At 38.6% G+C, this 25,389-nt stretch overlaps 6 protein-coding genes across 6 annotated transcripts; 4 read left to right on the top strand and 2 right to left on the bottom strand.

The window, feature by feature from the left end:
• The first annotated feature begins 111 nt into the window (after positions 1 to 111).
• On the top strand, positions 112 to 3,340 carry LOC126800912 (riboflavin biosynthesis protein PYRR, chloroplastic). The gene is given in 10 exon segments (XM_050528339.1): positions 112 to 282; positions 284 to 455; positions 502 to 736; positions 819 to 944; positions 1,044 to 1,342; positions 1,532 to 1,651; positions 2,290 to 2,431; positions 2,434 to 2,534; positions 2,614 to 2,739; positions 2,972 to 3,340. Coding segments are annotated over 10 exon segments (1,752 nt in total). The 5' UTR covers positions 112 to 121; the 3' UTR covers positions 3,242 to 3,340.
• Positions 3,256 to 5,202, top strand: LOC126800202 (desmethyl-deoxy-podophyllotoxin synthase-like). The gene is given in 5 exon segments (XM_050527518.1): positions 3,256 to 3,274; positions 3,632 to 3,894; positions 3,896 to 4,009; positions 4,011 to 4,292; positions 4,422 to 5,202. Coding segments are annotated over 5 exon segments (1,308 nt in total). The 3' UTR covers positions 5,052 to 5,202.
• Positions 5,203 to 8,540: 3,338 nt separating this feature from the next.
• Positions 8,541 to 12,390, top strand: LOC126800883 (probable protein phosphatase 2C 33). Its single transcript, XM_050528305.1, has 7 exons — positions 8,541 to 8,886; positions 9,002 to 9,459; positions 9,836 to 10,225; positions 10,319 to 10,436; positions 11,158 to 11,381; positions 11,497 to 11,988; positions 12,105 to 12,390. The coding sequence occupies exons 2-7, from the start codon at positions 9,196 to 9,198 to the stop codon at positions 12,108 to 12,110; spliced, it is 1,494 nt and encodes a 497-aa protein (XP_050384262.1). The 5' UTR covers positions 8,541 to 8,886; positions 9,002 to 9,195; the 3' UTR covers positions 12,111 to 12,390.
• Positions 12,391 to 13,258: 868 nt separating this feature from the next.
• Positions 13,259 to 16,856, bottom strand: LOC126800882 (serine carboxypeptidase-like 20). The gene is made up of 10 exons (XM_050528304.1): positions 16,693 to 16,856; positions 16,372 to 16,508; positions 15,375 to 15,448; positions 15,024 to 15,255; positions 14,787 to 14,926; positions 14,614 to 14,694; positions 14,226 to 14,492; positions 14,049 to 14,114; positions 13,677 to 13,958; positions 13,259 to 13,554 (listed from the first exon to the last, which is right to left on the bottom strand). Exons 1-10 carry the CDS (start codon positions 16,845 to 16,847, stop codon positions 13,471 to 13,473), a joined length of 1,518 nt encoding a protein of 505 aa, XP_050384261.1. The 5' UTR covers positions 16,848 to 16,856; the 3' UTR covers positions 13,259 to 13,470.
• A 1,964-nt stretch (positions 16,857 to 18,820) lies between these two features.
• LOC126800894 (uncharacterized) lies at positions 18,821 to 20,365 on the top strand. Its single transcript, XM_050528319.1, has 5 exons — positions 18,821 to 19,180; positions 19,259 to 19,488; positions 19,573 to 19,653; positions 19,739 to 20,080; positions 20,196 to 20,365. Exons 1-5 carry the CDS (start codon positions 18,943 to 18,945, stop codon positions 20,295 to 20,297), a joined length of 993 nt encoding a protein of 330 aa, XP_050384276.1. The 5' UTR covers positions 18,821 to 18,942; the 3' UTR covers positions 20,298 to 20,365.
• A 426-nt stretch (positions 20,366 to 20,791) lies between these two features.
• Positions 20,792 to 23,511, bottom strand: LOC126800164 (aspartic proteinase 36-like). Its single transcript, XM_050527446.1, has 9 exons — positions 23,249 to 23,511; positions 22,447 to 22,836; positions 22,092 to 22,322; positions 21,802 to 21,985; positions 21,635 to 21,711; positions 21,441 to 21,531; positions 21,164 to 21,236; positions 20,989 to 21,060; positions 20,792 to 20,904 (listed from the first exon to the last, which is right to left on the bottom strand). The coding sequence occupies exons 1-9, from the start codon at positions 23,509 to 23,511 to the stop codon at positions 20,792 to 20,794; spliced, it is 1,494 nt and encodes a 497-aa protein (XP_050383403.1).
• Between the last annotated feature and the right edge of the window lie 1,878 nt (positions 23,512 to 25,389).

Raw genomic sequence — 25,389 nt, 5'->3', positions numbered from 1 at the left:
TTCCAGTTCGAATGTACGTAGAAGTCGATTGTTGTAGAAACCCTACTACAAGCCAAAGTAGTAGAAGTTATAGATGACGTGGGCAGTGACAGATTGAGTGAGAAGGGAGTGTGAGGGTTGAATGGCGCTCAGACTCTACTGCTCTTCTCCTCCTTCTATACTCTGCAGTCTGCACTGCTTCCCACAACAACTCATCCCAACCCCACGCGCCGATCTCGATGCCTCCTTCATTAAACGCGCCGTCCATCTCGCCGATAAATCCGCCGGCTTCACCTCTCCCCACTCCTTCCGGCAAAGTCGCCGGCGAGGGCTTCCTCTACGCCCAGGGCACCAAGCCCGCCGAGGCCCTCGCCGTCGAGGCCGCCTGACAGCTCTCCCGCCATGCCACCGCTTATCTTAACATGGAGCCCGGCGACTGCCACGGCAACCACTCCGCCGTCTCCGCCCTCATTCAGGTACAAAAAGCTCCTAGATTGATGCTCCTATCAAATGATGTAATAGGGTGGTGTTGAAAGAGTGGTGATTGGGTTGAGGCACCCACTGCAGCATCTGAGAGGGAATGCCATGAGGGCACTCCGAAGTCAAGGCTTGCAAGTTGACGTGCTGAGTGAGGACCTCAACACCAAGCTCTTCGAGGAAGCTCGCAAGTCGTGCCTTGTTGTCAATGCTCCTTTGATTTGTAGAGCTGCTTCTCGACTCCCCTTCTCTGTTCTCAAGTATGCTATGACTCTTGATGGTGAGCTTTCCTCTCACTCTTTCACACCTACATTCATGTTTCCTCTCTAATTATGTTTGCTTACACTCCTCTGTGTTCGCAGGAAAAATTGCTGCTTCCAGTGGACATGCCTCCTGGATAAGCAGCAAGACCTCTCGAAATCGAGTTTTTGAACTGCGGGTTAGAAGTGATGCCATCATTGTTGGAGGAAATACCGCACGCAGGGACAGTAAGTTTTTTGTCATTTTCTCAAACTTTGTGATTGCTTCTGTTGATAGGAAATGCTTAACATACTGTCTGATAATTATATCTGTTGATTATGAATTAGATCCGAGGTTAACTGCAAGGCATGGAGGAGGTCATATGCCCTTGCGGATTGTAATGACACAGACGCTTGATCTCCCTGAGGAAGCAAACCTTTGGGATACTTCTGATGTTACACAGAGGGGTGCCAGAAGGAGCTTTCAGAAGTTTCTTGCATCTAAAGGAATTGAAGTTGTGGAGTTTGACATCTTACATCCCAGAGAAGTAATGGAGTACTTCCATGATCGTGGATATCTTTCAGTTTTGTGGGAGTGTGGAGGGACACTAGCTGCATCTGCTATCTCATCTGGAGTAATACATAAGGTTTCTTTCTTGCTTCTTCTGTCTCTATGAATTTATGTTGGCCTTCTACTTTTATCTGCTTACAACTTATGATGCCATAAGTTCAGTAAGATATTGGAGAAAAAGCTGAAAACTTGTTTTTCCGTTGTTTTTGGTACGCATACTTTTGGCTTTGTTTTTTATTTTAGTAATGCATTTCATGTGTTGCAGGTCTTTGCATTTATTTCCCCTAAGATAATTGGTGGAAAAACTGCTCCATCCCCTGTAGGTGAACTTGGGATGGTTGAAATGACACAAGCCTTGGATTTAATTGATGTGTGCTACGAACAGGTTGGTGGGGATCTGGTGCTGATCCTATGCTTCATCTCCTATATGGGATTTCTGCTTTTAGTTTTTTCTTCTTTCCTGTTAATGCCACAAACTACTAATTTAAACTAGAGGTTAAGTTTGATGCAGAACATCCATACCTGTGCAATAGATTAGGTTTTTGGGGGTCTACAATTATAAATCTGCAACTGCATTCAATTCAGAAGCACTTGGGGTGTGGAGTTTTCTCTTTCACTAGAGTAACTGACTAACTGTGCACTGAATGTGCGGTAGTTCTGGGGCAGATGTTTGTTGCTGCAGCCTGCATGGTTATATGATATGTTTTGATTTGTGGTTCTATTAGGCTATAAGCCAAACCTTTACCCTTACTTGGGAGAAACTCCAACTTGTGAAACTCACTGATTTTTTTTTTGTTCCTTTGAAATTAATCTACTGAATATATGACTTCGAAAAGTTCTTTTTTTTTTTTCATTGAGATCAACCACTTGAATTTTCTTTGTACTAGTTTCACATGCCATGGACATAGAGTTGTAGGATCTTTTCCAAAATTGGGCATTGGATATAAGCCATTATGTAAATTGCTTAAGATTTTTCCTGCATTTTGATCGATTATATGTATGCTTCTGGAACTTGAATGATAGGTTGGACCCGACATGCTTGTTAGTGGTTTTCTTCAACCCATACCGGATCTTACGCCTGTTATTCCATCAGTTGATGAAACATATGAAATTGATCCAACTGTCACTCCCTATGACTCAAGAATCATATTCTTCTACAAAATATGGGACCTTATGGCTCCTTCTCAATTTTTTCTCCTCACCCAATTAAGATGCCTGATGTTGATGGTGATTATTCCACTTGGTTGAGTGTGGAGCATTACTACCAGGTACTTTCTTTTTCTGCATGGATCTTCTTTTCATCTTAATAAACTGGTGTAGTTCTCACAAAAGAAGTACTACATGTAGGCTCACAAGTTTGTTGGGGTGGATGATCCTGTGGCACGAGAATGTGTTGAAAATATCAAGTCTGCAAAAAGTCCGGAAGAAGCAGCATGCATAGGCAGGTCAATGCAGAGGCGGCACCCTTGTTTGGTATGGCTCTACATAGATTTGATTGAATCAGGCATTTTACATTGGTATCAACATAAGGACAATGATTGAATCATTTTATGTCCAGCAGTGGCCAGTTACGTGCAGAAAATGATTAAATGTTTCAAATCTTCCCAAGATTCAGAACATCTGTATAGATTTTAGACTTGACTCAAATATTAGACAGGTGGGGTATGTTGCAAGCTGGTTCTAACATCTTGTATGTGCTTTGCAGGTAAGATCCGACTGGGAAAGTGTCAAGATTGATGTGATATACAGGGCGCTAAAATGCAAGTTCTCAATATACCCACATTTGAATTCTATATTGCTGTCAACTGCTGGTTCTGTTCTAGTTGAAGCTGCACCACATGATCTTTTCTCGGGTGAAGGCAGGGATGGAGAAGGCCTAAATAATCTGGGGAGGCTTTTGATGCAGTTGAGATCCGAGTTTCTTGGTGAGTCCCCTACGTTAAATGAGAGCTCATGCTTAGGTGTATATTCTTAAATTAGTTTATTCACATGCCTAAAAGAAAAAAAGGTGATTGATTTACAAAACAAATGGTTATAGTTTTTTCCTGTAATTGTTATTGTTCCTTAACAATAAAAAGTGGAATTCATGTAGATGTAATAAACGCCACTAAGTCGGAACCCATACAGTGGTGAAAAAAGAGGGGGGTGGGGGGAATGTCAGGAACCCGTGCAGTGGGCAATTGACTTGCCTAGTTATTCTTTCGCCAGCGTTGGCTGGTAAGAGAATATGTCCAGGCCTAAACTGCAGTTATTGATCTTGCACTTTGTAAAGCAATTACTTCAACTGGAAACTCCTGAATGGGGCAAAACCACAAGAGCTGGACATGACTGAATGTCAGAATCTATATATGGGAATGACCACCAGGAGAGGAACGAATTGAATGTTACATTTGTTCAGGTATCATCTCTAGTCCCTGTAATGACTATTGGAGAGAAATGCGCAAGCTGTGTGTGTTGGAGCTCCTGAGTGCTAAGCGTGTGCAGTCATTTGTACCTTTGAGAGAAGAAGAGACATGGAATCTTGTTGAGAAAATTACCAATGACTTGTTAGAGCAGCCACAGGGTCATTATTCTCCACCAATCAACCTCAGTGGGATGATTTTCTCCACGGTAACTAACATTGCTGCCCCGTGCAGCCTTTGGAAAAAGATGCAAACATGAGCAAGAATTTACATCACTGATCAATGAAATAAGTAAGCTTGCAGCTGGCTTTGACGTCTTGGATTTGTTCCCTTCTCTCGAACTTCCTCCATCATCTCTCAAGGAAAAAGTCTGCACTTGAAATCATACATCAAAAGATGGACAAGATTTTTGATGAAATCATCAATGAACATAAACTTGTAATGAAGAGAAAGGGTAGTACTATTCTGGCAGAAACAACATCATTCCCCACCATATCATCAGAAGATAGTAAAGATCAGCTGCAGCAGGAAGATCAAGATCTGGTGGATGTGCTTCTACAACTTCAAGAGTCTGGTGACCTCAATTTTCAACTCACTACCAACCATGTCAAAGCTGTCACTCTGGTATTACAAGTTCTGAGTTCTTAATTTCATACACTTAGTTTTTATCAATAAGTGTAATATGATGTGGTTAGAATTTAGATCTAGCATTTTCATAATGTAACTTGGCGGATCAAACAAATATTTTTTCAGGATATGTATTCAGCTGAAACTGAGACATCGGCAACTACCATAGAGTGGGCAATGTCAGAACTTCTGAAAAATCCAAGAGTAATGGAGAAAGCACAGTTCGAGGTACGACAACTTCTTGCAGGAAAGAGGAAGATTCAGGAGGCTGACATCAAGAAACTGGACTACTTGAAGTTGGTGATCAGAGAAACGCTCCGTTTGCACCCTCCTCTGGCTTTAATCCCAAGACAAGCAAATGAAAAATGCAGAGTCAGTGGATATGATATACCAATTGGAGCCAAGGTCTTAGTCAATGCTTGGGCAATTGGAAGAGATCCAAAACACTGGGGCGCCGATGCCGATTGCTTTCGGCCTGAAAGGTTTCAAGGTTCTTCCATTGATTTTAGAGGAGCCAACTTCGAACTGCTTCCATTTGGAGCAGGTAAGAGAATGTGTCCTGGCATATCATTTGGAATTGCAGTTATTGAGCTTGCACTTTCTCAGTTGCTCTACTTCTTCAACTGGAAACTCCCAAATGGGACAAACCCACAAGACCTGGACATGACTGAATCTGAGGGATTGGCCAGTAGGAGAAGAAATGAATTGAAAGTTACCGCAGTTCATTCCTTTCTTCCCATAACAACAACCGTTTGAAACTGAATCGTTTGTGTATTCTCTTGTTTATGCATGTATTTGCTAGCTAGCTGCATTGGATGCTAGCTTCTATATTTGAAATGCACCAACTGTAGCTTTTATATATGATCTAGTTGTATATATTTGTTCTACTTGATTGAAAATTCAGTGAAGCATATTCTATGTATATATGTGCTAGGATGAAAAATAACAGACATTTGAATGAATAAGATCTCTCAAGGCCAAAAAAGAAGAAAAGAGTGAATAAAGCTTCTAGAATTGAAGCATTTAAAATGTGACTAATGAATATATAGTGAAAGGGGAGACTTTGGTTGATCGATGACGATTTGATGTTACCAATTGACTGATTAAAGTTTAGAGTTTGGTGGTACGTACCTCCAATCAATCCTCAATATATATGTACATGTGCATGGCATGGAGATTATTGATACATTATTTTAATTATGTGATTTTTATAATATGATGCATCGACGTATATATGGTTATTTAAATTCGATAGAACAGGAAACTAGCTGGCTATTAGATTGACAATGATGTTCATGCATGTCCTGGATCATCAATCGTCACTCACATAATTTTACCAAACATGCAGCTGGTTTGATCGTTATATCATTCATTTTCCATTTCCATCTTTATATGAATGCAGCTTGCATCTGCAGTTTTTCACCAACCAAAGAAATGCTTTCAGATTAATGTGCACTACAAGAATGAAGAAATTCTTTTAGAGCATTTTTTATTTTTTTATGATGAACTAAAACTCGAAGGAAAACTACAACATAAATCCCCAGCGCGCTCACTCCCAACCAGTGTTCTAAATATCGGGATATATCGGGGATATATCGGCGATATATCGGTGATATTTAGAAACCGATATGATAAATGCCATATCGGCTTAATATATCGATCAACTCAAAATATCGGGTCAACATGCGATATATCGGTGAATTTTTTTTCGTTTGACTTTTTTTTCGGTGGACTTTTTTTTGGTGGACTTTTTTTTTTCGTGGACTTTTTTTTTCAGAGACTTTTTTTCGATAATTTTTTTCGATAATTTTTTTTCGTTGACTTTTTTTTGGTGACTTTTTTTCTTGTTATTTTTTTTTCGGTGATTTTTTTAAGGAGACGATGTCGTTTGGAGGAATTTCAACGCAAATAGACAGAAGGTGATTTATGAAGATGATTTTATCTCAGAAAATGAGGATGAAGATAATGGAGAAGATGATTTTGACTTTGATTCTGATGATGAGAGAGTTTATAATATATGAATGCATAATCAATATCTCAATCTATCTTTTGTGCACCTATTTTTGTTCAATTAGTACTTAGTAGTTAATATTATTTGGTATATTTTGAATATTTTGAAGTATATGTTTATAAATATATTAAATTTAAATTAAAAATTAACAAAAACGATAAATCCGATATAATCCGATATATCTCGATATATCCCCGTTATATCTTTATTTTCCAAAACCGATACGATGCCGATAACTGATATTTAGACCATTGCTCCCACCTGATCTAAATGAAACGGTGGGAAGTCTCAGAGTCAGTGTGCACATGCCTAAATAAGATGGACTGGAACTGGAAAGCTAGATAACAAATGTCCGTACAAAGAAATTTAATCCTCCTTGGTATTTGAGCCTTTCCTAAGATGACATCGATAAGTAACTTGGAATTAATATCCTTCCACAACTGTATTTGAGAAATGATTGAGAAGCTCAGCAGTAATAAAAACAAATTTGTCGTCAACTCTTATTGTGAACACTTTATACACATTTTATAAATAAATTACAAGTATTTTTTTTATAATAATCATAGTTATAAATTTGTTGAGAAAAATAGTACTTGACATTTTTTATAAAATAGACATGTGGTGGACACAGTATGGGTGGACGAAAAATTTACTCTAAGTATGAAGTCTTTCACGAAGAGCATCGTGAGAATCATAATTGAAAAAAGGATTAATTAATACTATTGCCAAAATGGAGCATTCCCTAATTATCGAGAAGGGTAAACTCAATGGTCTAAATAACGGTCATTAACATCGTATCTGTTTTGTAAAATAAGGATATAACGGGTATATATCGAGATACATCAGATTTATCGTTTTTGCTAAGTCTTAATTAAATTTAACATATTTATAAACACATACTTCAAAATATACTAAATAAACTTGAGAAATTAAAACTTATACTTCAAAATGTATCTAATAAACTTCATAAAAAAAGAAAAACACTTGATTGTTTTGACAATTAAAATACATAAATAGTTTTAATTAATAAAAATAGGTGCCTAAAAGATAAATAGAGGTGATTATTTATCATAAACTCTCTTGTCATCGAATGCTATCAATAACTATTTATTTTTCTTTAATTTTTTTCAAAACAACGTTTTTTTCTATAGAAAAATTAAATTTTAAAAGCACCGATATATCAGGTCAAACTCAGTTTGACCCGATATATCGCTATTTAACTTGATTTATCGGGTTAACCGATATAATTAACCAATAATCAACTTATTGTATCATTTTATAAAAATCAGAAATATTTCATCCGTATATCCCGATATTTTTAAAACATTGGGTAAACTTAATCCAGGAGCTAGTAGGAAGAGAAGCCACGTAGAAATGACGAGGATTCACAGTTTTTCAAGGGACATAATGATGTGTTCATAGCTGTGCCTAATGTAAATAGTAACATGCATATATATATATATATATATAGAAATATATATGCATGTTCTTCACTATTAAATTACTATCCCTGAAGAGAATCCGATGCAATTAGCCATCAACGAAATAATAAATACACGCTAAACTTTCTAATCCCAATAATATTGCATCACACTAACACTGAAGTAAGAAATAATAAAACATCCATCTATATATGGTTAAGAATTAAAGAAAAAATTAACAACTTCCATCCGCTGCATATTGTACGTTATATCCAAAACTTTATATGATTACACTAATTGTCACTTCTTATCTATAATTTTATCCTTAATTGTTTTACAAACTCCATTATCACCCTCTCTTTCCTACACAATCCCAGAATTACTTTATTTCGTTAGCAAATGGTTAAAAGCTGATAGTTTTCTTACCCGCCAAAAAATAAAAAGGTACGGATAAACCAGTACAAAATGACGGATTGGATGAAGTTGAATATGTATGGACCATTAGATTGAGACAATGAGTGTGTAAAGATAAAATTATTCTTACCAGATTTTTCCATATAAGTGTTATTATTTCATTAATTCTTGGCCAATAAGGAATATGGAGACATGGAAGAAATATACATTATTATGTAACCAAAAAAAAGAAATATACAGTATTATAGATACAAGGCGGCCCCCTTGCCCCTTGGCCTTGTTGGTAGTGATTAGTGAATGGGATAGATGGATGTAACTGAAATTCAACTTGGCTATATTGTGTTGTTGTAGAGGAAGAAGAAGAAGAGAAGAAGAAGAAGGAGAAGAAGAAGAGAGAGAGAGAGAGAGAGAGAGAGAGAGAGAGAGAGAGAGAGAGAGAGAGAGAGAGAGAGAGAGCGGGTTTTTATGCAATATAATTTCAGTTGGTTCCTCTCTCTCTGTTGGTGGTTGCGATTATTTCTCACGTTCAAAGTCTTTTTCATTTCTTCCTCCTCCTAATTTGGCTCTATTACCCTCTTCTTCCTCTTCCTTTCTTCTCCTCATTCTCTCCCCCTTTGCTTTCTCACCTCTAGCTCAGCTCATATTTCCCCTCCTTCTTTCTTTCTTTGATTCCCCATTCCAAAGATTGAAGCTTGATCTCAGCAACACAAGCTCAAACTGGTTCAGCTTGTCGTTGAATGAAAAGGTAGGACTTTTGATGGTTATAGATCTGCTTTTAACTCCTGTCATGTTTCACTCGTGTTGTCTTTTCGTTATAAATAGTGCAAACTGAAAGTGAACCAATATTGGGTTTGCTGCAGAGATTGTGGTTGAATCTTGTAAATGGTGGAGAGTTTGTGATCGGAAAGAAAGAGTGACCCTTTGGTGATCACAGAAAGAGGGCCCTGAATTCAGGGCAGGCGTGACGGACCCGGCAATAGAGAATAGCACCAGGAGGGGTTGTGACTGCTCGGCTGGTCTGGAGTGCATACTTAATATCATCAGGGCCCTGAGAATGGGTTCCTGCTTGTCTGCTGAGAGCAGGAGCCCAATGGCCTCTTCTTCTCCGGCCTCTCCCGGCTGGGGTGCCGCCCGCCGGAGAAAAAGCTCCAAGAGGAAATCTACTTCCCGAAATTCTTCTTTTGATTACCGCCGGGAAGACCCTGCCCTGCATCGGATTCCGGGCAGAATGTTTCTTAACGGGTCCAGTCAAGTTGCTTCAATGTTTACTCAACAGGGCAAGAAAGGAACCAACCAAGATGCCATGATTGTTTGGGAGGTCAGCTATCTCTTCTTCCCTTATCCTCAAATTAACACACTTTTCTGTATTGCATGTTCATTACCAGCACTTTGTATAATTGCAACACGGATGAATTTCTTTGTTCATACTTTATATTGCTATGTATTTTTATTGGATAGTTTCATCCATGTTGAAGATTCATTTTTCTGATTGCTAGTTTTACTTCTTTTCATTGTGATATGCAACTTATAAGTTTTTCGGCTTAAAAGTTTGATGAGCCTGCTTTTTATTTTTGAAATGTTAGAACCTATTAGTTCTATTTGTTTGCTTGATAATGGGTTTATATTTCAATTACCAAGTTCATTGATCTATTTTTTCTTTCCGTATGTCCAAATCTTGTTAATGTGCTCTTCAGAATTTTGGTTCAAGAACAGATACAGTTTTCTGTGGTGTTTTTGATGGCCATGGTCCATACGGTCATATGGTGGCAAGGAGAGTGAGGGATTCACTTCCTCTTAAGTTGAGCTCACATTGGGAAGTGAACGTAAGCAGTGAGGAAGTTCTCAAAGAGATCAGCCCTAATACTGCGGGAAGCTTGAATTCAGATGATACTGCATTTGTGTCTGTTGATGGAGATTTCAGGGCCTCCATTGATAATGAGGATTCAGAAAAGTACCCTGAGATCTTCCAGACACTGAAAGAGTCATTCTTAAAAGCTTTCAAAGTTATGGACAGGGAACTGCGAATACAACCAAGTATTGATTGCTTTTGTAGTGGGACAACAGCAGTTACTCTAATTAAGCAGGTGCTTTCACAATCCTTTTTGACTTGTCCTGATATAGTGTTGGTTTTTGTGAGGTACTCATCGTGATCATGCCTGTATTGACATGTTTCTCAGGGTCGGGATATAATTATTGGCAATGTCGGGGATTCTAGAGCTGTTTTGTGCACAAGAGATAAAGATGACACTCTACTGGCAGTTCAGTTGACTGTGGATCTCAAACCGAATCTTCCAGGTACTCTCTTTATATATCTTTTGTCGTTTGAAGGCAAGTGTATGGACTACTTATGTATGTGCATGTGTTTATTTGATTTCACAATTCACAAAGGATAGAGGTTAAAGAAGTGTTTATCTGGGCTGTTGGACCCTCTATCACTAAACATAGATTGTCTCGTCTGTCAAAATTTCAGTTGATGTGCTCAACAATATATAAGTTGTAGTTTTCACCATTTTTGTTCCTCTTGCCCTTTCTTGGTACGGATTTTGATGAGTCTTTCAAAATTGATTTTCATTCTTCCCAAGATCTGATGTAGTCACAAATCCAAAGATTCGTAAATTCACCTTGGATGTGTCACTAAAGTTTTGGAAAAAACTATGTAGTCAGGATGGCTTTTGCAAATGTACTTGCACAAGACATCCACTGCAGACTTGATGCTGTCTATAAACACTCGGGAGTTATGTTAATAGATGAGTCTGTAACATCAGCAGTATGATTGTTCATGTATTCATTTCTTGCCTACTTAGTCTCTGAAGCCATATTACAATGTACCAACATTCTTTTCGAAATTTAAATTGACCAAGGGAGGTATAGGGACCAAACAGTCACATCAAGGTCCCCAAGCTCCCTTGTCATATGGTATTAGAATAAATAAATACACCCACCCAAGTTTTCCATTTTTTCCTTCATCGTAGTGGTATCCTTAGATCCTTGTCTGTCTCTGTTTTCTGTTTTTCAGCGGAAGCAGAAAGAATACGTAAGTGTAGGGGACGTGTTTTTGCTCTTCATGATGAACCAGAGGTTTGTCGGGTCTGGCTGCCAAACAATGACTCCCCTGGTCTTGCCATGGCACGGGCTTTTGGAGATTTTTGCCTCAAGGATTTCGGTTTGATCTCAGTGCCTGATGTGTCCTATCGGCATCTCACTGAGAAGGATGAATTTATAGTCTTGGCCACAGATGGGGTATAGAGCCACCTAATTTGAAGCCTCTTGCAAAATATATTAGATCATTCCTTTGTTTTCCTTCTCCTATTTCTCCTCCTGCTTTTGAATCTAAAAAGTTGAAGCTTTTTGGCAGATTTGGGATGTTCTGTCTAACAAAGAAGCTATAGACATTATAGCATCAGCCCCTACACGTTCCTCTGCAGCTCGAGTGCTGGTTGAGTCAGCAATCCGAGTCTGGAGACAGAAATACCCAACTTCAAAAGTGGACGACTGTGCTGTAGTTTGCCTATACCTTGACTCAGACACAAACAACTTATCAACTGCTGCTAATAATAGTTTGGATGATCAGCCTACTGCAGTGGATGAGCTGAATGCTGGGAGTGAGAATGAAGATGTGTCTGGCCCAACTTCCTTGGGACGCTCAGGGACTGTCCGAAATGGTGAAGAAATTATTCAAGACAGAGAAGATGACGATGAAGAGAAAAGTAAGGAGAATGCCACAGAGGAACTTAATTTGGAATCGGGTGTAGATTGGTCTGCTCTGGAAGGAGTTTCTCGTGTTAACACACTGGTGACTCTGCCAAGGTTTGTGCCTGGAAAAGAAGACATTAAGGCCCGGAACAAGGTTTGATCTTCCCTGTTCCACAATATTTGTTTTGTATTTTTGTTCTCAGGTTCTTCCTTTTCCTTTTCTTTTCCTTGTCTCCAATTCTGTTTTCTTCTTTTTATTCTTCAACACAGTTGTGATTCGTAGGGCCATCAAAGTTAAAAGTTTTGACCGGAGAGGGGGGCCCTCCCGACTATATTAGCATGTCTGGGAAAATTTGTCCTTTCTATTGCCGGTAGAATTGGGATTTTTGTAAAATCCAACTCTCCGTTGTATTATTTATTTGTTTGAAACAAATTCATGTGTATTATGTTGATAATAATCTTGTGATAATGAAGCCTCATCTTAGTACCCCTGTCCTCTTGAAAGGGAATGCAATGAAAATGTAATGTTGTTTCTAATTAGGTCGATTTGAATTTGAATTTGCAATGAAGATATTTAGCTAATTAGCTAGCTTTTCTTGTGTGGTGGGTTGTTGCTTGCTTGTCAATTTTCAATGAATTGATTGCTGGATATATATGTGCATGAGCAAGACATGTATTATGCATCTTTCTGATAATTAGGTAGCTATCCAAGTTGGAAGTTGCTGTTAGATATACCAAGAGGAAGCTGATTTTTTTTTCTCCGAGTCTTTATGAAGCTCCCATAATGTGCCCGTATCTTGTCATAATCAATTAAGATTCAAAGCCAGATCGAATAATGTTGTATGTGTCCTAGCTCCATGCATCAGGACCATCAGTGACCACACTAGCGACATTGCTATTGAATTGTGAAAGCTAGTTTTCCCACCTTAGTCATCCATTTTTTCAACTCTCTTGAATTGAAGATAATATGTGCGGTGGCGGGGGAGGTGTGCGTAGATGATCAATGTCAATTTGTTTCAGACTTTTCCGAAATGGGAAAATGTGTTTTTTTCATCATATATTTTGGGGAATTCAATTTGAAAGGTGCATGCTTGGATGAGGAGTTTCCACTTATGGTGATAGTGTTGTGTTATCAATTTATGGTACCATTTATTGTCCCTCTCATATAGTCAATTGATCATGGACAAAGACAGCCACCTCTATATGTACATATGCAGAGGTGAATGCTAGACAGCAGACTACCACTTTTGCGTGATAATGCATGGGCAGGTTATGAAGTTTGGTGCTAGTTGAATGACTAGCTAGCTAAGAATGTAATTGAAATGTGAGGTTTGTTGCTGCTGCTGCTGCCTGGCATCAACCTCTTCATTATTACAGAGACGCATGTCTGTTTGCAGCAGTTGATGTGAGAAATGAAAACAAAGATCAGTGCTAAAGTTTTTCTTTGATTCGTAAAGAGTAAAAGTTGAGAGTAAGGAAGTGGGTCTATATATTATTAACACATGTAAAAAGATGGAAAATGATGATAAATGGAATGAATGCGGCTGCTGTTTTTAGCCGAAAATGAAAAATAAGTTTTATTGACAGTTTTCTCTTCCAGTCACCGGCCATGCTATGTCGTCATATATACGATCGATCATATTGGTTTTCCAGCCAACCAGCGGGTGTAAAAGTCGAGTGCCTCCCGTGGTTTGTATTCAGGGACGGTGTGCCCAGCTCCCTGTATCCCCACACCAATGCCACAACAAGAAATCAAACAAACTTCATCAGAATATATATACAAACTAAACCAAAGAAGCAAATGACATAAAGCATAGACAGAGAATATATACAGATACGGACCTTGACAGTGAGAAAGGTGAGGTTGTTCTCATATGCTTGCAAGTAACCTGCAACTTGGTCATTGGATTGCCAAGACCTCCATTGGTCAATAACTTTATACCCAAGTGAACTAGTCCATGCCTGGCTTCCAGTATATGGCACACACATATCATGGTCTCCGCTGAAGATGAGTGCTTTGTATCCTTTGCTTGTAAGGTTTCGGTGGTAAGGGATCATACTTCCAGCATTTCGATAATAAGTGATTCTGTCTGTGCATAATTCCCAGGGACCAGACACGCCTGCCTGCATATATTTTGGAACGTACTCTTTCAATGAGGGAACAAAAGGATTCATAACCATCCCATAAACAGTTGAACTAATTAGCTAGCTTACAGGCTCGGCATGAAGTGCTTCCCTAACTGCCGGGTCGTTTAGCCATTTAGTAGCGACAGTATCATCCTACAGATCGATCAACATAAAAAGCTTATATGAAATTATCGGCAACATACATGGATTATTTTTAGGTAAAAGAGTGTCAAGTTGTCAACCATATAAAAGTGAGTTACTTACAACGCATGGAACGTGGATTGAGTTAGATTGAGCAGCTAGCTGAGGCCACAAAGGGACTAAGCCATCTTCTCCAGATACCCGATAAGGCCAAGCACGGCCAAACATCCTCTTCCTCACTCCGAGAGGCTTCTCCGACGACTCGCCTAGTTGCTGGAAGCTTAAGGGTAATTTGCTATTTTTGGTTGTAGAAGTAGAGTTTCCTGATTTAGTTCCAGGGTCGTGGTAACAAGGCTCCAGGACGTCGTAAATATTTAGTCCACTAAGAGCCTAATACAAACATACACAATCAACATCAATTTTCATCGTCCTAGCTAGGTTAATTTACCAGCATAATTAATGAAATCGCTTGAATGATCAAGCAAATGAATTAAACGAAGATAATATATACCTGGCCAACCAGTTGAAGTTGCTCATCGCACTTGGGACTAGATGAATTAGAGTAGTTGATTCCACATTCATTTATAACTCCCTGCATTAATGTCATATAAGTGAATCAAATGTTAATTGCCATGCACCAAATATGTATATGATGCAATAATTTTGCATCATTCATGAATGTACCTCATAGATTTGCTCTGAAATGAGGGCCATCCCATGAGCAAAAGGGACTAGAGCATTGCTATCAAAGTTTCTGTCAGTGACGCCGTTCCCCACCATGTAACCCTTGAGATTTAAAATTGGTTTTGTTCCATTTTGTATTCCTAGTAGTTGAATGAACGATCACCCATACATCAGTGACCATTTGTGAGATTAGATACAGATACTCGGATACATAAACAATTATGTAGCGTTCGTTACCTGTGGCAACTTGAGAAGCCAGAGTAGGGACATAGACTCCGGCATAAGACTCCCCGGAAATGTAAAACGGATTGGAAAGAAATTCGGGGTACTGCTTAAACCAGCTGAGCAGGAAGGCGTGGGTATCGGAAGCAGTTTGAAGATCCCCAGTTACGTAGGCGGATTGGCTTGGGTCTTCTGAGTAGGAAAACCCAACACCAGCAGGAGAATCCAAATACAGTATGTTGGAAACCTAACAAAAACAAATTCATTCTCATTTAATTACTCTAGCTTGTAGCTGACTTGATTACTTGCATATAAGTGCGTCAATTATTGATTCAAGGATTAAGATTATCCTGATTAGGTATATACCTTGGACCAGCTGTACGGATTAAGCTGTAAAGTGGGCAATGCTCCACTTGATTTTTGTTCAAAATTGAAAGGCCCTGCACGCACACATATATATACATAAACAACGACCCAATCAAAATACGAGTTCATCGATGATAAACTATCTTTGCATACATGTATGTTTTCAGATCCATCTAAATCCTACCATGAACATTTACTATAAAGCACATAATACTCGAATAATACCCGTATTTATCAATTTCTCAAAAGATATCGCCACATTTTGGCTCATAACATGCATGCATAGTTTGAGATGAGGTAATATCTAATCTGTCATGAAAAACTGGATCCAATGTGTAATTACTCTGTGACGGTGTAATATTACTCATCAATTATAGAAAGCGCTCTGTTTTTTTTTGGTTAAATAGAAAGTAAGATAATTCTATATATACACCTAATTTATATATCCAATGATCAAGATTCATGCAACAATTCTCAACAGTCAGCCGTGACTGCATGACCCAAATGCAAGTAAGGAAACGAAGCAAGCTAATTGATAGGACCCAAATTAATGAGAAGATGACAATGACTAGACACACATTTTAGTAATTTACTTTGCATATACAGCTAAGCCAACTTTGGCGGCAAACATTCTTATATCTATCTATAGAAGGCTCGATCGATCGATCTCTCTATATAAACTCTTTATATTTGGAAACTGAATTTCTTCAATTGAAATAGACGTAACCAAGAGTTTTGATACTGTGAAATACTATGTAATTTCTGCAACTCTTATACGCAATTAAGCATCCGGCGATATTAGTTAATAAAAATGAAGAAGAGATTGACGTCCAAATAGGGATAGTAGAAGTGCAGTGGACGAAGAGTGAAGCCTAACGTACGGTGGAGGGTGAAAAGAAAATTACACAAACCGCAGTGTCTCTACTCTCTACTCGATCTGTACATAATTAGTCGTATATTCGTATGCATGTATGTATGTATGTCTAGAGTAACGTACCGTGTTCGTAGACGAATCCGTCAAAGCTGGAGCAGCCGGGGCCACCATTGAGCCAGAGGACAACAGGATCGTCTGCGGGGCTCCCTTCTGAAACTACGAAGTAGTAGAAAAGTTTCTTTGCGCCTATACTTACATATCTACAACACACAATCATACACACATTTACATTCATAATCAGCCACTCATTTTCATTATGGATTTCAAACAATTCACCCCATTTTGGAGTCGGTATACTACATAGTACATGTACATACATGAAGAAGAAGAAGAGAAGACATATGGCATACATATACCGGCTAAGCTTTGGTATTGGTGGCTTACCCGGAATAGTGGTTGGACGGAAAAGCGCCATTGAAGCCGGGAAGGTGGGTGACAAGAGAGGCTTGAGGAGCCGCCTCGGTGGTGATGAGCAAGCTTATTATGCATATGATTGTAATGGAGAAGCAGGTGGGAATTGTATCCAACAGTCTGGCCATGGCCGGAGTGCTAAAATAAGACTGAGAATTGGTGAAACGAGCGAGGTTTGTGTGAGGAGAGGAAAGATAGAAAGAAAGTGGGGGTGGGTTGGTTGGTTGGTAAAACCAATGAGAAATGAGAAATGATGCAAACCAAAGAGAGGGAGGGATTTATAAAGAAAGAAAGAAAGAAAGCCGGGCCGGGGGTATATACATATAGACAAGAGATGCATGTGATCCAGAGCCTAGCAAAGGGTCGACGAAGGAAAAGGGAAAAGGTACAATGTTGGAGTCAAACGGGAATTGATGGCCGTCGCATGCTTATGGAATTTGTACATTTTCATTTCCTTCATACTAATTCACTTATTTCATCGATTTCTTGCCTAAAAGTTACTTTTCTTAATCTGAAAATATTTCATATGATTTATAGCAAATTAGCAATAAAGTAATTCTTAAAACTCCTAATAAATTTATGATCCGATTCACTTCCTCTATTTTTCTTTCTGAATCAGTTTCAGTGTTCATCCAATTCGCTTCATGTCTCTACACTTACAGTATGTTCCCACCCAAGGGTCTTTTGAAAATCAACGGGTATACCAGTGAATGGTATGTACAGTATTCTGTATTCCTTAGATTCTATGGAAATTAGTATAATGTTTTAGTCATTTTACATATGTGTAATATTTGCGGGTGAATAAAGAAGATGATAGGGTAGCAATACCTCCAAGGCTCCAACCCTATACATACATAAAAGAAGGTATGTACTATGTAGTAGCTGGGTCAAACAATGAAAATATATGAGGAATTAGACAGGTACATACGGACGAGCATGCATAGTAGAATATATATAGAGAGAAGAGATCGAGTCCTGTTGGGATTTTCGATAGCGCCGGGCATATAGTGGCACTGCCGTTTGTGTACAAGATGGATTGACGTCCCAAGCATGATTGAAACTGACAGAAAACAAACACCCAGTAAAGGGTAGGCGACGATGCAGCAATGCTAGCTAGCAAGGTAACCGACTAACCGTCGATAACTCTATCAGCTGGGCTGCAAGGCGTCAACTTCAATGTTATCAAGCAACGCGCTCCAGCAGCTGATCCAATTCTTAATCAGTTTTGTAGTACGTAGACCGAGTTGGAGTGACTCGCCGACTGGAGAACTCTCCATAATCACTTATTTACCTAGCTACATGGCTTGAATTATTGTTAATTACCTAGCTACATACGCTAATTACAATACATTCAAAGGACCGGGAGCTCTTCCATTGGATTCTTGACTTTGATGCATGCACTATATATATTAAGACTTTGATGCACTATATAAGCCTACTTACTTGCTACATAATTAACTACTATTCGTGTGTATTGATCGCTATTATTGAATATATAATCAGATTTAACAACTTTACATCATACAAAAGAAATATACGCCTAATAACAAACCTCAATAATACGTGCTTAAATCGATGAACATTTTACTGTAATCGAGTTAATCTTAATAATTTAAAGTGAACGAACGCTTTATTTTCAAGCCGTATATACGATATAAATGCATGATGGGCTGATTGGGTTCCAAGCATGTAGAAAAATTGAAGTTAGGTACTTAAATCTTAAAAGTATATGATTCATGATACTGTCTCTTGCATTTTCCGAATGAATGAACACGTGCTAGCTAGCTATATGTGTACATGGCTACATATGCATTATGTTCATAAGGAAGGCGTGTGCATTTTCGAAACCAAATTAACGTGAGGCCTTACTAATGTTTCATACAATACACACATAATGTACGGCTGACCGCTCGATCGGTTAGTATCAAAATCCAACTCGAGTGAGACGACTAAGCCGACGGCCTGAAATTTCATGAAAGGTCGGAGAGTGTGGGTCTTGCAATTTTACCCAATCACCAACTGACAAGTGGCCGCATTCCACCTACACACACCCTATAGTAGCCAGCCGAACCTTATCCCAAAACCAGAGGGAAACATTGAAACCCCAGAACATGATCGACCAGTTGAACAAGAAGAGGCTGCAATATTAATGGAGCTAGTGTACGTAGCTACTTAGCTCACCAGAGACTAATATTATATCTGTTATGTATATGGGTGGGAGAAATGATGATGATCATGAAAATGAATAGCTGCTGCACTACTTGTACCACTGCTACTACTTTTACTGCTCTCCTTGCCGCCGCCACCAGCTGCCAGCTTCGCCGCCGCGATACCAAAACTACTACTGCTGCTGCTGCTGCTAATAGTAAATCCATATTTTTCATTTCCAAGCCTTTTGGCGGTGCGTCTTTCTCCGAAGACTCACAGTCACACCATGTCCGCCATCCTTTTTTACTGCGAGGTAAGTACCTAGCTATAGCCGTTGCTTGTAGATCCAGTACGACGTTACTAAAGAATTGCTTCATGTATTACATTGCAGTAACAAATGATCAGGGTAGGACTGAAGTGTGTGACTCTGATAAAGAGTATCTAAGATCAGAGGCTGATAGAATTGTAGATGGTTTGAATTTTGGGGAGCTTTGCAATGAGTTTGAGTGTATTAGCAGCCCCTTGGTCGAGTCCACTGCTCGGCAGCTTGTGCGCGACATCCTTGAGCTTCGCGAAGGCAACCGTGCTCTTGGGACCTTTGCTCTTTCCGTTCAATACAAGGTCAGCTATACCTTACACATTTGCACGTATTAGCTAGTTTCAGAAACTGGCCTAATTAATCCCCCATTTTACTTGTGATTATAGGACCCCGTTAGAAGTTTCACTGGTCGTGACAAGTACAAGAGACCACTATGGATAACCACTGCGCTAGATAAGCCTTCTGTTGTCAGTAACTCATCCATCTTCCTAGTTCATGTTACAGCTTATACATTCTTCCTTAGCTAATTAAGATGGTTTTGTGTGCATGCAGAGTGTTCAAGAAATGAGCATGTTATCAACCAGTGTGCTAAGTATCAAATGGACAATCAAAGGCAAGCCCAAGAACATTCCAGGAGGAGATTTGATTGTAAAAATCAACTCCAAATTCACTCTGAATCAGATCAGTGGCCAAGTGACTCAACATGAAGAGGTTTGGGATTTATCAGCTTCTTCTTTCATTTCACAAGCCTATTTCTGGACGTCGCGTCGTCTGTTCGCAACAATTGAGAGTGGAAAAGACCTGGCTGATGCAGTTAAAGGTCTATCCAGCCGCTTCACAACAGAAAAACAGAACATGGACATTTTTCCAGACCCTTCTGGTGATCCAACCAAGGTCAGTCGATCAGCTAGCTTATTATAAACACCTAGATTAATCGATCTCACTAGCTTGTTAGTTATTGACTTTGCTGATTAGATTTCTTCATTTGTTTTGATTGAATTTCGACCAGTTCTTCCAAAGGGACGACAGTTTCCAAAGGGATGTGTATCAAATTGCTCTGTTCCTGGCAATAGTATATTTTGTTGTACAGCTTCTGAGAATAACCTTGTAAGTACTTATTTTATATATCAATCTTGTTGTATAATACTGTATTATAATCGGCAATATATCACAGTATCACACCACAAAGATTGAAATCAAAGTAGTGATGATGATTCTATTAAAAAAAGAAAAGAAAATTGAGAACAGACAAGCTCATCTCAAAGAAAAGTGCATCGGAATTAAGTTGGATATTATGAAAGAGTTCCACTATATACAATCAATGTCACTAAGAAGTACAGTTCTTCAATGATGGATTTGCTTATGGTGCACCAACATCTACTGAATGAAGGCTGATGTGCAATGTACCATATGGTAGTTGGCCAAATAAATTGCTAGTTAGCAATGTTGAATGAGTGCGATGATTTACATACTGATCATTTGCAGGCTTGTAGCATAGCAGCAGCAGTTACCTAGTCTTGGGTTTAATAGAAAAATACAGAAGTTTCTGTTTACAGAAGTTAGTAAAATACAGTTCTTACAAGTTTAAAGCTGCAGCTGCTTATGTTAAAAGTTAAACAACCCCAATAGGCCGGAAGAATCTGAAGAAGCAAGATTGTGGTACTGAACAGCGTAGTCTGACCCTGACTCGTCATCTTTCACTTTAATGCTTGAAGAACCTAGCATTCATAAGACCCTTTATTAGATACCAAAACCATATCACAAAAAGAATTCAACAGCATATGTTAAGCTTTGCTACTCACAGTTGTGATCAGCCCACCCAATGACCTGCTGTTCGAGATCGTATACGACTACCTTATTGGAAAGGATCATATCTGCAATGGGAAATTGACAATTGCATGTCAATGAATGAACAGAATTGCTAAAATATATATAGACAAGAATAAAGTTTTTCAGATGATCTATTGTGATGTTTACCTCCCAGAAGAATGACTGGTGGTTCTGATGATCCAGACTGAGATTTCATCCAACCGTGACACCATGAACCCTCCTGTGGTATATGTGAATTGATCAGTCGGTTAATCATGGTTAGTAACAATTCTAATGTTCTAAAAAAATCAACGGCCTAGTCTGCCTATCAGTAAATCCTCCAAAAAATCCCCCCTAGCCGTTTGGTCGCTCTAAGGCAACTGTATGCCCAAGGAGCGCCTAACGATTTTTCGAACCTTGGTAACAAATTAATTAAAGCGCTTACATCCAACTGGAACAGATAATCATGAGGATACACCATCAATGAAGCGGAATTTTTGAAAGTGAACTTGACAATAGGAAACTTTTCATCAATGCTGCAGCAACCGATAGCACAAGTACATCATTAAGCTGAACATGAACATACGATTAGTCAATTATCAAGAGGGAATAAGAAGTGATATTAGAAATGTACTTTACTTTTTGGAATAATCAAAACATGTAAATTCGTCGTGCTGAGTTTTATACAACTGCAATCCAGGCTCCTTGGACAGTATCTGATCAAAATATGGAATGCACGAGTAAATTGAAGTAACATTTTCAGACCAAATTCACAACTTAAATCAAAATGACATTAGCAGAGATACCTTGTCCACTATTTGTTCTTGCAACTCTGGTGGAAACAAAGTCAATGTTGTACCACTGTCAAAGATTGCCTCGTTTTGGTATGAACTGCCATCAGAAACATCACCACCACCACCACCACTAGTAGGAAGTTTTACAACATCACTACCAACCTCAATTTTTTCCAGCACAAGATTGTAATGAAGCCTGATCGTGCGACATTTATGTAATCAAAGTGTCAATTACCATTGAAGCAGAACTAAGAGATAAACAGATCGATAAGTATATAGTGTGGCGTAGTAGCGATACATACGAATTTGGTACCATAGGTGATGTGTACTTGATTTTGGGTTCGACAACTTCTCCTATAGCCCAGATTCCACCACCTTGTTTCGAGTTATCCAAGCAATGTGCAAATTTATTCCTCACCTTTCCTGCGGCTGCTAGCTGTGAAAGCAAGGTTATATTTGCGTTGCCAAAACCAAGTAGCCCGGAAACTGCTACATTGGGGTTATTTAACAAACCGGATTGGTTGGTCCCGCACCTATATGTATACATTCGGCAATATAATCAGGAGTTGAAGCTAAAGCATATGCAACTTCTTTTATAATCTCAAGCTAAAGATATGCAAAGGATTCTATGCAAGTAAATAGACGATGATCACGTACCCGAATATTATAGGTGCACTAATGGTTGATGTTTCAAAGTTTCCGCTGGCTTTCTGAAACTGTACTTCATCCTTGACAAAGTATCCAGAAGTTGAACTTCCATCTCCATATTGAATGAGGTAGCTGCATTTGTCGTCCGGCTTATTGCACTTGGCCATCTCGTGATCTTCTCCATATGCAGTGCAAAATTTATCACTACAACGCACCACCTCTGAAGTGGAAGAGCTGTTTCGATCGTAAAGTGTGAGTTTAACTCCCTGAATCTTAGTACTGGTTGGGCAGTCCTTTCCACACTCAGCGCAATTCACCCAAAATATGTCACTTCCGGTATCAACTTGCAAGTAATAGTCGTTTGAAGGATTCCCAATCCCAAGTTTAGCGAAGTAGAGCCTGTATATCAAGTACACACTAACTAATCGAAACCAATTGATCGAACATATATTCATATAAGCAAGTCATTAACGAAGCACGATTGGCACTCTCCCTATGCAGGTTCTATACTAGTTTCATTGTTTCAAGATCTTAACGTGCAGTTACATGGTCACACATTTACACAAGAAGTCTAGACTAGAACCAAACTTTGGAAGTGTCCAGTATGCAGCTCATTATGAATATGTACAAACGTCTATAGGACATGACTCCTTCGTTTAAAGTAACGTTATGGAGGTATCATGTTTCTACATAGATTCTACATATGTACATATGAAAAGAAAAGAAAAATAACGAGAGCACTAACGAGCAGAACAGAATCATACAAAGAAGAAAAATGAAATATTTGGTGATGAATAAATTAGCTAGTTACCCATCTTGAGTAGGATGTCCGTTGCCACCCAAAACCATATCCACAGCATTCTGAGTGGCCTTGAGAATTCTTGCGTGACGACGATCATCATGGGCTTTAAATTTACTTAGAGATGCACCCTCTCTGCCATTGAACTTATGGCTCACCGGAAAAACCAAGTTACCGGACACATTGAAGACCAATGCCGAAATAAGCACCGCCAACACGACCATCACCAACGCAGCTAAACCACCCAACCTATCCCCTAGTCCTCTTGGTTCCATTTCAAACTAAAACCTAAAATATAATTACAGATCGGTCCAATGCAATTCTGCACAAGGTTAGATCAGTTTCGATATATGTGTTTGTTGTTGAAGTTGGCTTGCTATATATCCGACGACGTGCCCTGACAACAGCAAAATGTAACTACTTATATTGTTTCTACAATATCAGATAAAAACAATCTTACGGATGAGATCAGAAATGTGGGTTTTGTGAAAGTTTTATGGCTGAGTTAGATTAGGTTGAGAAGAACAATGTCAAAGAAGAGAGAGAAAGAGCTCTAACGAGACGGAGACAATTACGTTTTTCCAATGCCATATTAAGGAGCAAATATGTCTATCTTTTAGGAATTAAAATAGCAAAATGCTTATTTCGAGTTGATTCTCTAAAAGCTCGAGCTAACTGCGCATCCATCAAATCGTCTTATACACCAAACAATGAAGATAAATATCATCCTTAAATTTTCAATTTCATACAAAAAAAAATTGTCTAGGGCACGTCAAAAAAAAATGTTGCATTGCATATTTTCATATTTAAGTGCAGAGCTTAATAACTCTTTCTCATTCATTTCTCCCTCGTTTTGTCTTTAATATTTTTCCGTTATTCGCCATTTATGTGTGTAATGCATATGAGGTTGTAGAGAACTCTAAACAAGCTGTAACTAATCAGGAAAGCTAGGAAGTTTTTGACAAATTGTGAAAGTTTTTTTTTAATTCTCCAACTCGCGCCTTTTTTTAAGACACTCTTTGCTAAATGGCTTTTGTTTAAATGTATAGGTTATGTAGGGTGTCTTTGAATTGTTCTTATATATATATATAGTCTCTATCCAGAGTGAAGCTTCATTCTGAATACCGGTGCAGGACAATAAGCCCTCTTCATGAAAATAAAACAACACCAAAAACAGAGCTCAAGATCACATTTGGGACAAGACCCAGATGAAGAAACGCCATGAAAACACAACCCAATGAATCAAACAATGAAACTCCCCAAACCCAACTGAGATGGTCCAAAAAAATTGATTAAGAGTTTTCAGATTTGTGACACATTGATCTCATCAGTTATTTTGGACTTGCATTACGTATGTGTCTGTGTGTTTATGCAGGTATCATATACATGGAGGACTGAGAAAAACTGAGGACGAGTCCTTTTTCTGTTTCCCTCAGATTCTCTAAAACCCAATCTCCATAACACACTGACGAAGACGACGTTAGTCAGATAAAAAGATTGACTCAAATTTGTGGCTCTGGTGCTGCCACTTAGTAAGACTAGCAAGAAGTGAACCTTCACCCAGTTAAAGGAAGAATTTTCGGCCCTTATATACCTCTTAGTATATAATAACGGTGTGTGGGCTGCCTTCGGGCTCCCATCTTGAAAAATATCTTTTCACTTGTGATTGTGGTCTCAATTCCCAAGGTTCAATGTACTTATGCAGTTATAGTACTTAAAACAACTAAGAAAGAATATACTTACCAACAAGTAACAACATGTGGTTTGTGATTGAGTAACAGTAAATTCTTGAACTTTTGTCTTCTTGTCGTAGGATAATGGAGAATAAATAGAGAGATATAAACTTTTTATATAAGTTTAGTGAACGAGGAATCAATATAAATTTGATTGATATATATGTGCCCTTATATAAAAGAGTTTACGGTGATTATAATTCTATCAAATGTAATTTTTAGACCAAATCTCATTGTGACAGATTCTAAATTGTTAAGTGAGTTGTGTTTAAACACATTGATAAATATTATCCTTAAACACTTCTAATTATATTTGTTTGCCAGAATTATGTTTTAATTTAAACAGTTCATCAACTCAGGATTGTTAATTCAAAAGGTCCAGGACAATCCCACCACATTAACTCGTCTACCCCACGAGTC

This window comes from Argentina anserina, chromosome 6 (assembly GCF_933775445.1).
Source record: "Argentina anserina chromosome 6, drPotAnse1.1, whole genome shotgun sequence".
NCBI lineage: Eukaryota > Viridiplantae > Streptophyta > Magnoliopsida > Rosales > Rosaceae > Argentina > Argentina anserina.
This window is presented reverse-complemented; position numbering and strand designations above follow the sequence as displayed.